Here is a 16,820-nt window from a genome sequence, read left to right on the forward strand (position 1 = left end):
ATATATATATATATATATATATATATATATATATATATATATATATATATATATATATATATATATATATATATATATAGTTATTGCTATTGTTTTTTTATATTTCGAAAAACATGCTACACACAAAATAGTCAATGTGGCATGTGTAATTTAGTAGGCTAGCCAAGGTGGGGAAAAAAACCGTTTTGTCGGCATTTTTAAAGTAAAACGTCTAAACTTTTGTTTGTCTGGTCCAACAATGAGTGTAAAAAAACCACTCATGTTAGCCTACTTACAGTTCATTTGTCACTTAAAATCAATAGACATATTGAGTGCACTAGGACACATGCAGAGTGCACTGCCTGTATAGGGTGAATGCAGGTAAATAAATTGGGTCACTTTTTAACACTCATGCACAATTGCCAGATGCAAAACATAGGTCTGCTGCATAAATGCAGAGTGTTAGGCTATATTTGACTAAACAGACCAATACGTTCAGAAAAGCATGCTTCCATATTCTTCATAGTAGCTATTGGTTAACTAGGCTATGTAGGAAATAGCAATATAGTGTAGGCAAAATATACTGTGCAGAATGCAGTAATCATCCATATCCACAGAATGTTTTGGATCACACTGTCGATGATGACATGCAAAACAACACGATATCATAACTTAATTATAAATACAAGCACAGGAACAGTTCGCAAACATTTGTGAGCGATGACTCAATCTTTATGGTTTCGTGTTTTGAACCGGTTCGTTTGAAACCAACCGCCCAAATGAACCGATTCGCTAAGTGAACCGAACGTGCCTATGCTAATCACAAGCGCTTTTTCCGTGTCTCTCTCTCTCCTCTCCCCTTCATTCCTTCACTGTTCACCGACGCTAAACATCTGTCCATTTTAATCTAAATATATTAGCAGAATATGCATTAGTGAAAATCAAAGCTGATGGGAAAAAGACGCGGTGCACAAACGCAAGAGAGGGTGGCTCTTTAAGTCTCCATCATGTGCGTGATTCTCAATGCGGTATTATTTGGTGAAGGAGGCAGAGGAACCCACGGGCTGTAGGAGAACATTCCCCACAAAGCTTTACATAAGCAACGATGTGTCTAAACAACATTGCAAATTATCAGAGCTATTTCAGTTTTAACAATGGGACTCTAGATATGCTGCAGAAAAGAGAGTTCTCAAGAGCCTTTGCATATGTTTCACTAACTATAGCAAGTCAGTAACACAAACAGTCAGCAGGTGCTCTATCTGCTCTGGTTTTCTTGTTTGTTTGCATTTAATCCATCACTGATTTTAATTTTAAAAACAATAATTAACCTAACTTTGCCTCATAAGTAATTAACCCCCCTTCCTTCTTCTTTCTTCTTTCTTTTTCTGTTAGATTTGCTATTGATTTTCAGTATCCAAGTTGTAGTGTTTAAAGATCTGGGCCAGATGTTGAAAAGGTTACAATTTTGACTCTCACAATAGGTTATCCATGTGCGATCGCCATTGTGCCTTTGAGCAAGGCACTTAACCTCAGGTTGCTCCGGAGGGGCCGTGTCTGTAATAACTACTGTAAGTGGCTTTAAGTAAAAGCGTCTGCTATACTGACTTGTTTAACATTGCTATAGAACATATTGAGTCGTGAGGCATACTGCTGGATATCTATTCCCATTGCACTTTATCTAGAAATGCCGTTACTATGATCTCTTGAACCAGAGGTTGTGTAGGAGCCTGATTGTGCCGTGCTCACATTTATTTCCCCTCTCTCACCAAACACAATCCAGTCTCTGTTCGTCAGTACATTTATCAGGCCCTGTGTGATTGGAGTCAACAATGCATGTACAAACATGGTCAAGACTTCTTGACATAAATAATTGCAAAGTACAGGCAACTGTTTGCAAACAATTAAAATGCAATTCTGTATTATATTTGTGTAGAAAAATATAATGCAATATATTTTCTCTAGGCTATATTGTGCTGCGATAACACAGAGTGCTAAACAATATTTTTTACTGTGCTTTACTGTGAAACTCAGACTCAGAATGTATTCTTGTCATTGAGAACAGAGAAATTAATGCCCTTGCTTTTACGGCGCTATGAACAATGGATACTACCTCCATTTCTGTAATTAGTTTCGGCAGATAAGAAATCTGACTTACAATTAAAAATTCCCCCAGAAGAGGTAGAAATCTGCTTAGCGTGTGCCTGTTTTAATTACTCAAGACAAGAGGCTCTATTGAGAGCCGCTTTATTTATATTCACAGCAGAGATGTGATGATGGTTATCTTCATTTGATGGTTATTGATTTGACCTATTATTCACTTTTCTTACTGGTGCTTCTTGAACAGCAAAATAATCCAAATATAATTTTATATACCGTTTTCCATCAATCAGTCTGTGCAAAATATATATATTGGTCTCTTTTGGTCCAAGTTTTCCTTAATCAGGTTATTAGATGCCATGTTAAATTAAAGTGGATGAAAACAAGGTCACGTTGGTCCTAGATCACGTAATTTTCACAGCTCAAATCAACTTTCAAAACTGATTATGATTTATTTTTTCACAATGTATTTTTATCTCTCACAGCCTCATTTTCATCCCGTCAGAAATTAAATATGGTGCTATCCTTAAGGTCTATAGGCTACTGAGCCATTATAACCTATCATCATTAACTCTGAAAACACTCTTTGTCCTTTTTCACTTCTCTCCAATTATGCATCGCTTCTAGAATGTGCTGTATGTAAAGAGGTGCTAATGGCTTCTATCAGCATACAAATGACTTTACAACTCAATAAACAGTGACCTCAAAAAGTAATTGGACACTCGAGCCACACCTAAAATGTATTGCATTAGACAACAATATATAAAACAAAATTGCATTTATTTTCATAAAAATACAACACGAACACACGCACTAGAAACACATTGAACCGTAAATGTATAGTTTAACACTGAAGAAATAGGTTTAGCACTTCTTTGGACTTTTGATTACTATACTGAACTTGATTAAATGGTCCATTACGTCATATATAGCCTAATTTGTGTTAATTTAGCTGGCTTATGTATGAGAAAAAACGTGCTCACATTTTTATCTCTATATTTAAAACATTATGTTTTAAACTTAATTTATTAAGCCCTTTTCTTTTTTTATACATATAAAATAAATGATAACACGAGACCTAATGAATCTTATTCACAAGTCAGAGGTTACTCGTGTTTGTACTAGAGTTTGGAATCGTGTAATACTAGAATAAGTAACTCAACACAAGAGGGCGCTAGTGAACTGTGAATTCTATCTTGAACGTTTATATTGGATTTACATTTGAACTCTAAATCCCATAACTAAATTTATATGAAATTCCTACTTTTGAAAACACATCTTTAAACTGTTGGATCTGAAAACGGACATAACTTATATTAACAATACTTGTGAGAGTTGACCAAATTAACACTTTAGGGAAACATCTGGTAAAATGAAACGCCACCAAACCACAACATAAAGAATATAATGTTGTGGTTTTTTAAATTCACAAATCAGTCACGACCAAAAATTAACAAGATATAGCCTACATTCCATTTTATTGGCTATCTTGCTTTAAACATTCAATAATAATGGCATTCCAACAATCTGTGTGCTCTGACCATCTGTGGCAAGTCTGAACATTATTTCACCTCCATACACATCCCTAGCGTGAACACCTGTCTTCCTTTCCCTGGTCGCTTCTGACCACGCCCTCTACAAACCACGCCTCTATTTCGATTGGACCGGCGCTCATGAATATGCAAGTTTCGAACGCTCGGCCCCTCCCTTTGCACCTGATTGGAAGTATTTACTAGTTTTTTGCACTGAGGCGCTGGAGTAGAGCTGCACTGCACTGGAAGATGAAGCCCTGCCGGACCGAGCAATAAGGATTACAGTGATTTGACTTTCTAAAAGAGAAGAGAGGACCTTTATATCTGCCAGTCGACTTTATACATATTCCAGGATGCCTCGTTCATTCCTAGTAAAGAAGCATTTCAATGCAGCAAAGAAACCAAATTATAGTGAGCTGGAGAGTCCAACAGGTAATAAACTTGATGATTCTAACTCCTAAAAGTGAAAAGTTAACGTTATTTTGTCAGTTGCAACTTGTTAAGTAAACGCGTTAAGTTTGCGACATATTTAAAAAGATGAGCCTAATGAATTATTCAGTTTCATTTCATAAGTTTGGGTTTTAAATGATACCACTTTTAGGACTGTTTTCCAAAGTATTTCCTTTGAAAATCCGGTACACATGCGTATGATTGTTTTTGGCGAATGATATTATGATATCATCGTTGTGAAATTATTGTCTGAATGTAACTCAATGTAACGGAGTTAATATAAACTGTTAGTTGGTGCATATCAGTTAACTATATGAATGCTCTAGGGAAGTACAAATACTCGTTTTATCAATAAATAAGGCAATATATCTACATGCATAGCTATAAAAAAGGAAACTGCATTTAAAATAGTTTCAGATTTAAAATATAGCATGTTACGTCTCAAGGTTTTTATGTCAAGAACCCAGTGAACTAATGCAATTGCATTTCCCCCCTTTTATTGCAGTGTTTATTTCTCCATATGTCTTAAAAACCCTCCCGGTGCCTATTATACCACAGCCTGAAGTGTTAAGCCCGGTGTCTTACAACCCCATAACAGTGTGGACTACCAGCAACCTGCCCCTGTCACCCCTGCCCAGTGACCTGTCCCCCATCTCCGGATACCCCTCGTCCCTCTCTGACACGTCCTCTAATAAAGACCACAGCGGTTCAGAGAGCCCCAGGAGCGATGAAGACGAGCGGATACAGTCGACCAAACTGTCAGACGCTGAGAAGTTTCAGTGCAGTTTGTGTAACAAGTCCTACAGCACGTATTCAGGACTCATGAAACACAAGCAGCTGCACTGCGACGCACAGACCAGGAAATCATTCAGCTGCAAGTACTGCGAGAAGGAATACGTCAGCCTAGGGGCCCTAAAGATGCACATAAGGACACACACGCTGCCGTGCGTTTGCAAAATGTGTGGGAAAGCTTTCTCCAGACCTTGGTTGCTGCAGGGACACATTCGGACGCATACAGGTGAGAAGAGATAATGCACACTTAAAATTCTTGTTGCATACATTGCGTTTAAGTATTTTGCACAATTTGTAATCAATAATTGTATTAGACAATGCATTGCATGATGCAGCAGTACTCCATTATTGAACTGACATGACTTTTGTGTTCAATAGGTGAGAAACCCTTTTCATGCCCCCACTGCAGTCGTGCATTCGCAGACCGGTCCAACCTTCGAGCTCACCTGCAAACCCACTCAGAAGTGAAGAAATACCAGTGCAAAAACTGCTCCAAGACCTTCTCTCGCATGTCGCTGCTGCACAAACATGAGGAATCTGGCTGTTGCATTGCACACTGAGACGGTCTCTCACACACACATTCACTAAGTGCCTCCGATTGTGAATGTGTTCTCGGATCTGCTCTTCCTGTCAGTATACTCATGATAAACTGGATACGAAGTGCAAATGCATCCGATTTAAAAAAAGCACCGCCCTAGGGTCTGAATGCATGAAGTGTTTTTGGAGTCATTCAGAGATCAGATTCCAACCAAGACGCTACACGCTAACAAGTTAAACTGACCCAAAACAGCTTTCCGCTTTAAGATTGGTTCCTGGAGAACCTTCGACACCCTCAGAAAGCAAACGGCACAAAACAAAAGACTGGTGGTCTTAATTCATTGACTAAGAAGCCTTTTCATTTCAGTGTAAACACAGATTCACCTGCCTGTCATGTGCCTTCCATTTTAACAGCATTTGCCCTGTCCTGGTCGGGTTGATGTGTACTGTACATTTGTTTACGGATATGTACTATTTGGGAGGTTTTAAACATGTAGCCTCTCCAATAAGCAATAATTTGTGACTCAATGTTAAATGGTTAACAGTCACTTTTTTGTTTTTGTTTTTGTTCTGAGAGGTAATCGGTCAGACATTTCACACCATAGATGGTGACACACCAATGAGCTTGAGACCAAAGGAATAATTAACGCCATGTTTTTAAACAGGGAACAAGTGCAAAATGACGCTTTCTTGAATTCAAAGTATTTAAACTGTTGTGCTATCATAACACCACAGCAGTTAACCAGCACTCAAGACTTGCAATTTTTTTTTCATCAGGAACTTCAGAGATTTTGCCATGTAATTGTTTTTTTGAATGTATATGACACTGATATGATTGTACTTTGTATTGAAAAGTGTAAACGAATGGTATGGTTTTGTACAAAAAATAAAATTTACACTTTTTGAATAACTCTGCAATGGTTCAAATCTATTTGGCATCCATACTTTTGGGATAGTTTGTGCAAAAAAATCTAAATTAAATCATAATTAACTCACCCTCATTCCAAATATGTATGACTTTTTTATCTGTGGAAAGAAGAATGTTTCTTGAAGAAAAACAATACGATTAAAGTCGCTAGGGTCTAAAACAAGGCTACTGATGACAGTATTTTGTTTTTTGGGGGGTGAACTATCCCTTTAGGCTTTAACACTTTCATTGAATAACAATTAGCTCAATGTTTAAATGTGCATAGTGTTTGAAATGTTATGCAAATGAGAATGCCCTTAATGGCACATTAACAGAACGTCTCTTACTGAAATCTCCTGAAAACTGTGCTGTTAAATCTGTTGCTAAAGCATTCTGATTTTTTTCAAATCTGAATTAACAGTTAAAGAATTACAGTTAAACATGGTCATGGGGGGATGACTTTTCATCACCTGGTTTTAATATAGTTTGACTCATTCCCACAGTTAACTTGCATTGTGGGAGTTCATCAAAGTGCAGTTTAAGTATTTCATGCTGCAAATGTGTTTGCAGTTTATTGTGACAGAAAAAGGAAAGAGCAAGCCGTATGAACTACTATCATTAATTTAAAAGTCACACAGCTGGAGACTCCATTTATATTCAGGATTCAAAGTTAATCAGAACCAACTTGAAAAGTCATGGAAATGAAGTGGCCAGAAGATGTGGGAACGACACAAGAGTTGTTGTGCATCTCAACAAAACGTCCTCAATTTAAAGTCAGTGGTTTTGTGGACACATGAACCTGTCCTTCCGAACCTGTTCGGCTCCCAAACAAATCCCAAATGTTACACCCCCTCGCTATGTTGATCTCACTTTGCTGCCAATTTCTTTGAAGACTCCTGGTCTCTGAAGGGGCCACTATGGCAAAGCCAGACTGGCTCTCACACATGTGAAAGTCCTTTACTGGATTATTACTCAGCAACCTCACACTACACAGTGGGAACTCACAGGACTTGCACAAACCAGCGGGCTTTCAAACACTGAATCCAATTTTGAACTAAAGTAAATACCTTTTAACTCCATTACAAAAATCATCTAAAGTACACTAGAAAATCAAGGTGAAAATGTGCCATTTAATAACATTACACCGAGAGAGAGATTTATTATTATATATAGAAATAATAATTAATTAAATGAATATTTAATATGCAAAAATAATATGGAAAAATGACACATGCACAAGTAAAGGCCTGGTGGGAATACTCACCCTACAGAAAGGCTTTGGGAAAACACTTGTCTCTTTCATGCTGTGTGGTTTTATCTTTCCATGATCTGAGTCATGGAAGCACTATTCCAGGTGTTCACTGTGACGCACCTCACAACTGAACAGCTTCGGCCCCTTGGGACCCCCTATGATGCCATACAGGTGTTCACATATCTTGCGGTTTTCTGGAAGTTCAAATAAATGTTATGACTTTTTGTGCATAATAATGGCAGAATATTATCACAACAAAACTTGGCACATTATATAGCAAATATGTTTAGGTATATAAATTAGGTATGTGGCTTTTAATTCATCTATCAGCTTTGAGGTCATCGGTAAACCTTTCTTGTCCACTTTCTTTCAGTCACCAGGAAAACATGTGACAGAACCTGCTTCTGATTGCAGTTTGCAAGAACGTAATTCAAAATCTGTTCTAACTCTGCTCTTTTGTCACATGTTCATTGAACTTTTGACGCCCCACGTCACATCAGGCCTCTCTCTCACAAGACTACCATCACCATGGCTCAAGGACAGATCCGACAAGGTTACAAAGGAAGTATATTATCTTTGTTAGTCTCTCTCTCTCTCTCTGTTGACTTCACACTAATGCAGCTGCTCCTGTAAATGGAACAGATTCAATTAGAAAGCTGGTTGAAGGCCTGTTTGTTCTGCTTTGTGTGCGATAGAAGGAGCCTGACCCGAAGAAAAAGACATAAATATTCTTCTCTTAGTAGCCTGAAAGAACCTTTACAGTATAAAAGAGGCAATTTTATTGCCTTTAAAGGAAAAGTTCATGCAAAAATGTATGCACTATACTGCAAGTCATTAAAAGTCATATTATAGATATGTGTGAAGAAATATAATTTATTATTCACATAAAAAGGTAATTATTAATTATTAGGTCCAACTCCAAGGACAAAAGTGAATCACATCTGAAATCTATCTTAAAAGTAAAGTTCTCCCAAAAGTAAACATTATTATTTTTCTTTTAATAAATTAATCGCAATTAATCGCATCCAAAATAAAACATAAATATTTTTAACATAATATATGTATATGTACTGTGTATATTTATTATATATAAATGCACACACATACAGTATATATTTAGAAAATACTTACATGTATATACATTTTTGCATTTATTTTCTTATATTTTATATTATATACATAATTATATTTAACCCTCTAAGCACCAAAGTCGCAAAATTGCAATAAAATATCATACTCAATATATATAAACATAACATATTTTTCTTAAATATAATCATGCATGTGTGTGTATGTGTGAGTGTATTTATATATACATAGTAAATTTCCACAGTATATACACACACATATGTAAACAAGAACTTATTTTGGATGTGATTAATCGCGATTAATCATTTGACAGAACTCATTTATTTATTTATTATATATATATATATATATATATTGTGGAACACAACAGGAGATATTTTGACAAATATTAGTAACCAAACTGTTTTGATTACTATTGACCACTAATGAACAGAATGGATGAATGAACAAACAAATGAATTAATAAATAATGACCTAACTTTCATTTTTGGTTGAACTGTCCCTTTAAGATGGCAGTTGGATTCCAAGCAGCTGGTAATACCAACTTAAGGTGGTGGAGGTTGGTTTTTGGAACATAACATGCATTTTTTTCCACCTAATAACCAGCCTGAACCAAACTATGTTCCAAAACAGATACTTCAGCAATCAGCTAAATCTTACAGAAGTGAGGGATACTTGTATTTTTTGTTTTTTATAGCAACATACAAGGTAATTCTGCATATCACAGAACTGCAAGAGGGCAACTAATCAGTGCAGTATGTTAGAACAGTGATTGATCCAAAAAATAATAATTAATGGAGAGTAATTAGATCTAACGTTTTCCTAATGTCAGTAGCTGAATGAAGCTGATTAGCTTTCAATGTGTGAGTAACATTACCAGCCAAAAACAATACTTGTGTCAAATCATACATATACACATTAGGAAAAAGGGGAAGGAAAGAATCCGAACAGCTAGACATGTCTGCGCTTGCTTCTAGGCCAAATATCATTACAATCTTCTGCTAACCTAAAATGTCTGATCGCTCATGTGATGAGAACAGGACACTCACATGCCTCTAAATCAATTATAGTCGATATCAACACAATCATATGCCAGCTCCTGAACAGATTTGATGACCTACAAGATATTTATCATCCATGTGAGAGTTTCATAACTCCAGGTCAACCATACTACAAATACTCTATTATTTTTCAAGAGAAGAACATGCGATTTCTGAACATTATCTATGGATTTTATGCTAAAATGTTGCCAATCAATACACCAATCTTGGATTTGAAAGCACCAGCTCCCATATTCAGCTACACAACATCATCATGCTGATGTTTCTTTCTAACATATTATTTCATAAGGGATTTAATTTAAACTGAGCAAACATTAACGCCTTATAGTACACTACATTTTTCAATATGCAATTGAAGCTAATCATTTTGTCAGAACATGATTGTTTTTCTTACACTAAGCAAGTGGCTGATTGTTGTTATTGAGTCTAATGAAACATAATCTAAGACAAGAGATTATTTTTAGCCTCCTAATGAAGTTGGTCCTCCAGGATGAATTAAATCCCACCTTCTAGCAAGTCTATGGCTGCTATGATATTTTCACTGCTATTATATTAACCTATTTTATATTGCTTACAAATCATACTGGAGAGTGATACTCTCAACAAACATCACTAGCTCTTGGTTAGCCTCTGTCAATGTACCTCCAGGAATCAGGGTGGCGCTAGTGAGTAAATGTCAGACATGAACTGTTTCTATAAAACTATAAATTCTGCTAAAATCTGGAATCTGGACATTTCTAGATTTGCTGTTTAGCAAAAAACAATATCATGGATACACACGAATAGCTTTAACTTTATGCAGTGTTTGTAAAAGACACTTGTAAAAGTAATGCATGACAGTATTGCGCTACTCCATAAAAAAGTAACTAATTGTATTACTTAGTTACTTTTTATGAAAAGTAATCCATTGTATTACTTTTGCATTACTTTTTATCACTTGTACTGGGCCTGCTTATTTGTTTTTTTAATATTAAAAAAAAATGTTTGGCAATACCTCACGTTATTTGTAATGCATCACTATTTTAAAAAGTGACTCAGATATTTATTGTAAATTAAATTGTAATGCGTTACTTAACTAGTTACTTGAAAAAGTAATCTGATTACATATCGCCAATTACTTGTATGTGTTACGAGTAACTTGCATTACTTATATGAAAAAGTAACTCAGATATTTATTTGATATATAAGTTTGATATATAAGTATGTTCAACTTTATCTGCATACATACGGTATACTCATGTACAGTAAAATTTTGATCTATCGTCACAAAATGTAAATTATCAGTTGCTACAGTACAAAGGCACAAAAATATTGATATATTATAAACATTAACATCATGATTTTCTGTAAAGCACTGTGAAATCTCTATACAAATTAGGACTATAATAGGATTTTTGATTGTTAGAATGTCAAGTTTATTTTGGAAAATTACCCAAATTGAATGCAGCACTCAATATAAATAGTTTTGGTGCAAGAAACATTAGCCACCCCTAAAGTACAAATCAAATCCTAACAGATTTAAAACCAAGCAAACTGATTGGAGCCGTCAACCCCAGATCAAGTAATGCATGAAATCCCCTTCAGATTGAATCCTGTCTGTTGCCAAATCTATCCCGATATCAAGGCCTATCCCAAAACAAAACAAATGGGAAGTGATCGATTTACATTTCACAATCAAGCCAGTGCCTGCTTTTAGCTGCGCAGGCTTTATCCATGGAGACAAAAGAATCTGGAACAAACAAACCTTAGAAAATATCCAGCGCATGATGGTATTGTAGTCAAAAAACATGCCAGAACAGCACCAATCCACCAGCACGAGGCTCAAATAAACACGGCGGGATATCAGATGTGCCCTTTCCGAGGACCATTTATATAAGCCCATTCTCATTCATGCATTCTGATCTCCAACGCGATGCCGGTAAATGCAAAATCCCCATATAGCCGTGTCAGTGAGAGACAAAATATGAACGTGTCACTGTGATTGCTTGACCTGGTCAATGCCAGCTTTTGTTATTTTACTTTCACAAGTGAATGTCACTCTGCAATCAGTGCAGATCAGACTCAGAAGGTCACATCTTCAGCTGTAGACTGTTTTTATGATTTTACACCATGACGAAACCAAAATTGATGTGATAAAGTGATAAGCGATAAAGCTATCTTTTCCATGAAAGTTTGTTTTCTGTCTAACAGCAAGTAGCTCTGAGCAACAAGATGTTTCGCTAGTTGTGTTTGGATCGGTAGCTTCGCCCGAAATGAAACAGCATCAATCTAAAATCCACAAAAAGGTCAATAAACAATAAATATGTTCTGACGTGTCAAGAGTGTATTGCATCGCACAGCATTTATTTGATTTAAAATACAATAAAAATACTATATTCAAAATAGCGGTTTTCTATTTGAATATGTTTTACAATGTAATTTATTCCTGTGATGCAAAGCTGAATTTTCAGCAGCCATTACTGGGGCACATGATCCTTCAGAAATCATTCTAATATGCTTATTTGCTGCTCAGGAAACATTTCTATTATTATTATTATTAGTGTAAAAAAAAGCTGGTGGTACATTATTTCGGGATGACTAGAAAGTTTGAAGAACAGCATTTATAAATAGAGTTTTATGCAACTGCAAATATATTTAATGTCACTTGAACACATCCTTTCCTAATAAAAGTCTTAATTTTTTTTTAACTGTACTGAACAAAAACGTTTTAATATATACAGACACTTACATTTTGAATCTAATTTGCTGAAATGCATTCTGTAATTCCAAACCTACAAATGTAAGCTAATAAACTTCAACGTTCAGGTGCATTACTTGAGTAAACCATGACTAATACTGCAGACTGAATCTATAACTGTAGCTATAGTCGTTCTTGCGGCTGGCAAAGCTAAAAATACACGGTTCAGATGTGCTCCAGACTGTGTGTGTTGTGTGTGATGTAATGTTTGGTGGTGTTGTGTGTTTGTCCCGTTGTGTCTGCTGAGTAACAAGGGTCTGTCGGGTCCAGCTGTAAGATCTCTGACTCAGGAGGATGTGGTGCAGACGCTCAGCTCCCCCTCAGCTCTTGAGGAAACAGCACCCGCGCCAGCTCAAGTCCTGAGCATTGTCTAAGTCAACAATCAGAAGGGAAAAGCCTGGAGAGTCCATCTTTGGCTTGGGATATATTGGTCTGTGTAGGGAAGACCTTGACAAAATTCCTACAATCTTTTATAGGTTGTTTAAGGATTTTATCTGGATGAAGTATATCATATGCTGATTAATTAATCACGTTCCAGTATTGCTGAGAAAGAGAATGCATTATTAGACATGTAAAACATTTATAGTAGTTATAAAAAGAGGCTTTAGGAGTCCATTTAAAATCATTTCATTTCCATATCATTAAACATAAGACTGCCATACAGTTCATTTTACAAATGTTAATAATTAAGAATTATTATCAATAATCAAAAAAATTTACTTTAATTTTATTAAAATGTATATATTACAAACATTAATAATAATAATATTAAAACAAATAAACTGTAATATAATTATATAAAAATGTTGTATAGATGTTAACAACTAAAAAATTATACTAATAATAATAAAATGTATACCTTAATAAAAAAGTATAAAATGTCTATATATTTTATTATTAAAATGTCTATATATACTATAACAGTTATTAATCAAGAATAATTACTTCCAATTAAATAATTATTAAAATATATTTATGTAAAATGTAAACAATGAACAATTAAGATTTAAACACAAAATACTATTTAAAATGTTAATAATTATTTAAATCTAATTATATAAACAGTTTATAATTGTTAATAATAATAATAATGACTAATATTGAATTTTTTTTAAATTTCAAATATAATTATATAATGTAAACAACAATAATATTATTAATATTATATAATTATTGTCAATTGTGTAATTAATACTTGATTTTTCACATTAAATCTAAAAATGGATTTCTTTCCAAATGCATCACATCAGAACCATTTTTTCTCAATATTAACACTCTTTACAGAAAATCATACTTTTAAAGTTTACAAGCAAAAATAAAAGTGTATGAATTTTCCATCTGTTCTAGTGTTGCTCATCAGCGTTCAGGCGCCGTCGTGTGTAAAATGGAAACTGAGTCACACAAGTTTTGGGAGTGTTTCAACAGCCTCGAGAAAGGAATGATATCGGGTGGAAGGTGATGATAATAGTAATATTATAGTGCACTTCTGGGACTTTTGAACATTCAGAAAGAAAAAGCCAAGCATTTCATTCTTCTTCAGCTCTGTTTTTTCCATTTAAGTCCCTTTTTTTCCCTCTCTCTCTTCATGCCTGCGGGGGTCATTCCTGATCTCGCATCACTTGGCAAGCATCCGCTTTTGATCATTTTTCCTTAATATGGAAAACTCTTTGCACAACACCTGATTCACTGGCACTATTTCTTAACTAAAATGTTGTTAAATTAAATCAACTAAATTTTAAAAACAACAAAGTTTTTGACGTGTGATTACATAGCCAACGATGGGTGCTTGAATGGTAAATTACTGAATTTGTTGCCTGAAAGCATCTCTGGGATGTGAGATCTCGGCCGTTGAGGCGGATAAGAGCCCAGACACACTCACAGAGAGATAACGTCAACCTGCACTAGTCTCTGCCTGCTGCTGATATACGGGTGACTTATCTGCTCTGGATCAGTTCAGAGGTCTGGTGAACTGCAGAGGTTTAGTGCAGCTCACTGCCAAAACTACAGACAGACCACAATGGACACTTCAGAGTGATGTTAAGATGCCGAGTGTACTCTCCGAAAAAAACTACAAAAGTTATCACTGAGGTAGTACCTTTTCAAAAGGTACTTACTGGTATGTTAGGTACTAATAAGTACACCTTAGACACTAATATGTACACTTAAGGCACTAGTATGTACACTTTAGGCACTTATATGTACACTTTAGGCACTAGTATGTACACTTTAAGCACTAATATGTACACTTTCGATACTAGTATGTACATTAAGCACTAGTATGTACACTTTACACTTTAGGCATGTACACTTTAGGCACTAATATGTACACTTTACACTTTAGACACTAGTATGTACACTTTATACTTTAGGCACTAGTATGTACACTTTAAGCACTAATATGTACACTTTACAGTTTAGACACTAGAAAGTACACTTTAAGCACTAATATGTACACTTTACAGTTTAGGCACTAGTATGTACACTTTAAGCACTAATATGTACACTTTACACTTTAGACACTAGTATGTACACTTTAAGCACTAATATTTACACTTTACACTAGACAATACTATGTACACTTTAAGCACTTATATTTACACTTTACTCTAGGCACTACTATGAACACTTTAAGCACTAGTATGCACACTTTACAGTTTAGGCCTTAGTATGTACACTTTAAGCACTAGTATGTACACTTTAAGCACTAGTATGTACACTTTAGGCACTAATATGTACACTTTACACTTTAGGCACTAATATGTACACTTTAGGCACTAGTATGTACACTTTACACTTTAGGCACTAATATGTACACTTTAGGCACTAATATGTACACTTTAGGCACTAGTATGTACACTTTACACTTTAGGCACTAATATGTACACTTTAGGCACCAGTATGTACACTTTACACTTTAGGCACTAGTATGTAAACTTTAAGCACTAATATGTACACTTTACACTTTAGGCACTAGTATGTACACTTTAGGCACCAGTATGTACACTTTACACTTTAGGCACTAATATGTACACTTTAGGCACTAGTATGTACACTTTACACTTTAGGCACTAATATGTACACTTTAGGCACCAGTATGTACACTTTACACTTTAGGCACTAGTATGTAAACTTTAAGCACTAATATGTACACTTTACACTTTAGGCACTAGTATGTAAACTTTAAGCACTAATATGTACACTTTACACTTTAGGCACTAGTATGTACACTTTAAGCACCAATATGTACACTTTACACTTTAGGCACTAATATGTAAACTTTAAGCACTGATATGTACACTTTACACTTTAGGCACTAATATGTACACTTTAAGCACTAGTATGTACACTTTAGGCTCTAGTATGTACACTTTACACTTTAGGCACTAATATGTACACTGTAGGCACTAGTATGTAAACTTAAAGCACTAGTATGTACACTTTAGGCACTAGTATGTACACCTTAGACACTAGTATATACACATTAGGCACTAGTATGTACACTTTAAGCATTTGCATTACATTAACATTTATGCATTTAGCAGATGTTTTCATCCAAAGTGACTAAAAGTTCATTCAGGCAATACATTTTATTTTTATTTTTTTTATCAGTATGTGTGTTCAGTGGGAATTGAACCCACAACTTTTTGCGCTGCTAATGCAATGCTCTACCACTAAGCCTCAGGAACTTAAGCACTAGTATGTAAACTTTAGACACATTTATATATGTAAATGTTTAGGTACTAATGGCCCTGTACCAAATGGAACAGTTTATGTGCACTTGCGGTCTTACAGACTTACAATGGCCACCACATTTATGTGTTCGTTAAGTCCACGAGAATGCAGCTTATCTCTTTTGTCATTTCTACCAGAAATCACGTCATGAATGTGCGGACTCAGAGGAAGACCGCAAAGGTTTAGTGTGCCATTTGGGACAGGGCCGATATGTACACATAGGCACTAATATATAAATTTGTATAAGAATGTACACTTTAGACACAAATATGTACATTTTGACACGAAAAAAATACATTTAGGAATTATTATGTACACTTTAGGTAGTACTTTGTACACTTTATGCACTGAAATATAAGTTTAGGCACTAATATGTACATTTTTGGCACTAATATGGTACTAAATGTACACTTTAGGTATACACTTCAGGCACTCATATGTATACTTTAGACGCACACTTTGGGCATTAGTATGTACTTTTAAGGTACTAAAATGCACTCGCCTTACACACAAAAGGACCACAGTTCATTCTTTAGGGTTAAATAAAGGAGTACATTTTTCAAAATTATCACTCAAGTGACAGCTTTTGAACCTTTTTTTCTGAGAGTGCATATTCAAAATTAGGCATCATGTCTAAAACACTGTCATTTATCTT

General features: G+C 35.1%; 1 protein-coding gene across 1 annotated transcript; it reads left to right on the plus strand.

Annotated features, from left to right (window-relative positions):
* The first annotated feature begins 3,812 nt into the window (after positions 1-3,812).
* LOC113042601 (zinc finger protein SNAI2-like) lies at positions 3,813-6,297 on the plus strand. The gene is made up of 3 exons (XM_026201579.1): positions 3,813-4,040; positions 4,564-5,076; positions 5,229-6,297. Exons 1-3 carry the CDS (start codon positions 3,962-3,964, stop codon positions 5,408-5,410), a joined length of 774 nt encoding a protein of 257 aa, XP_026057364.1. The 5' UTR covers positions 3,813-3,961; the 3' UTR covers positions 5,411-6,297.
* The last annotated feature ends 10,523 nt before the right edge of the window (positions 6,298-16,820 follow it).

Source organism: Carassius auratus, chromosome 24, assembly GCF_003368295.1.
Source record: "Carassius auratus strain Wakin chromosome 24, ASM336829v1, whole genome shotgun sequence".
In the NCBI taxonomy this organism is placed as follows: domain Eukaryota; kingdom Metazoa; phylum Chordata; class Actinopteri; order Cypriniformes; family Cyprinidae; genus Carassius; species Carassius auratus.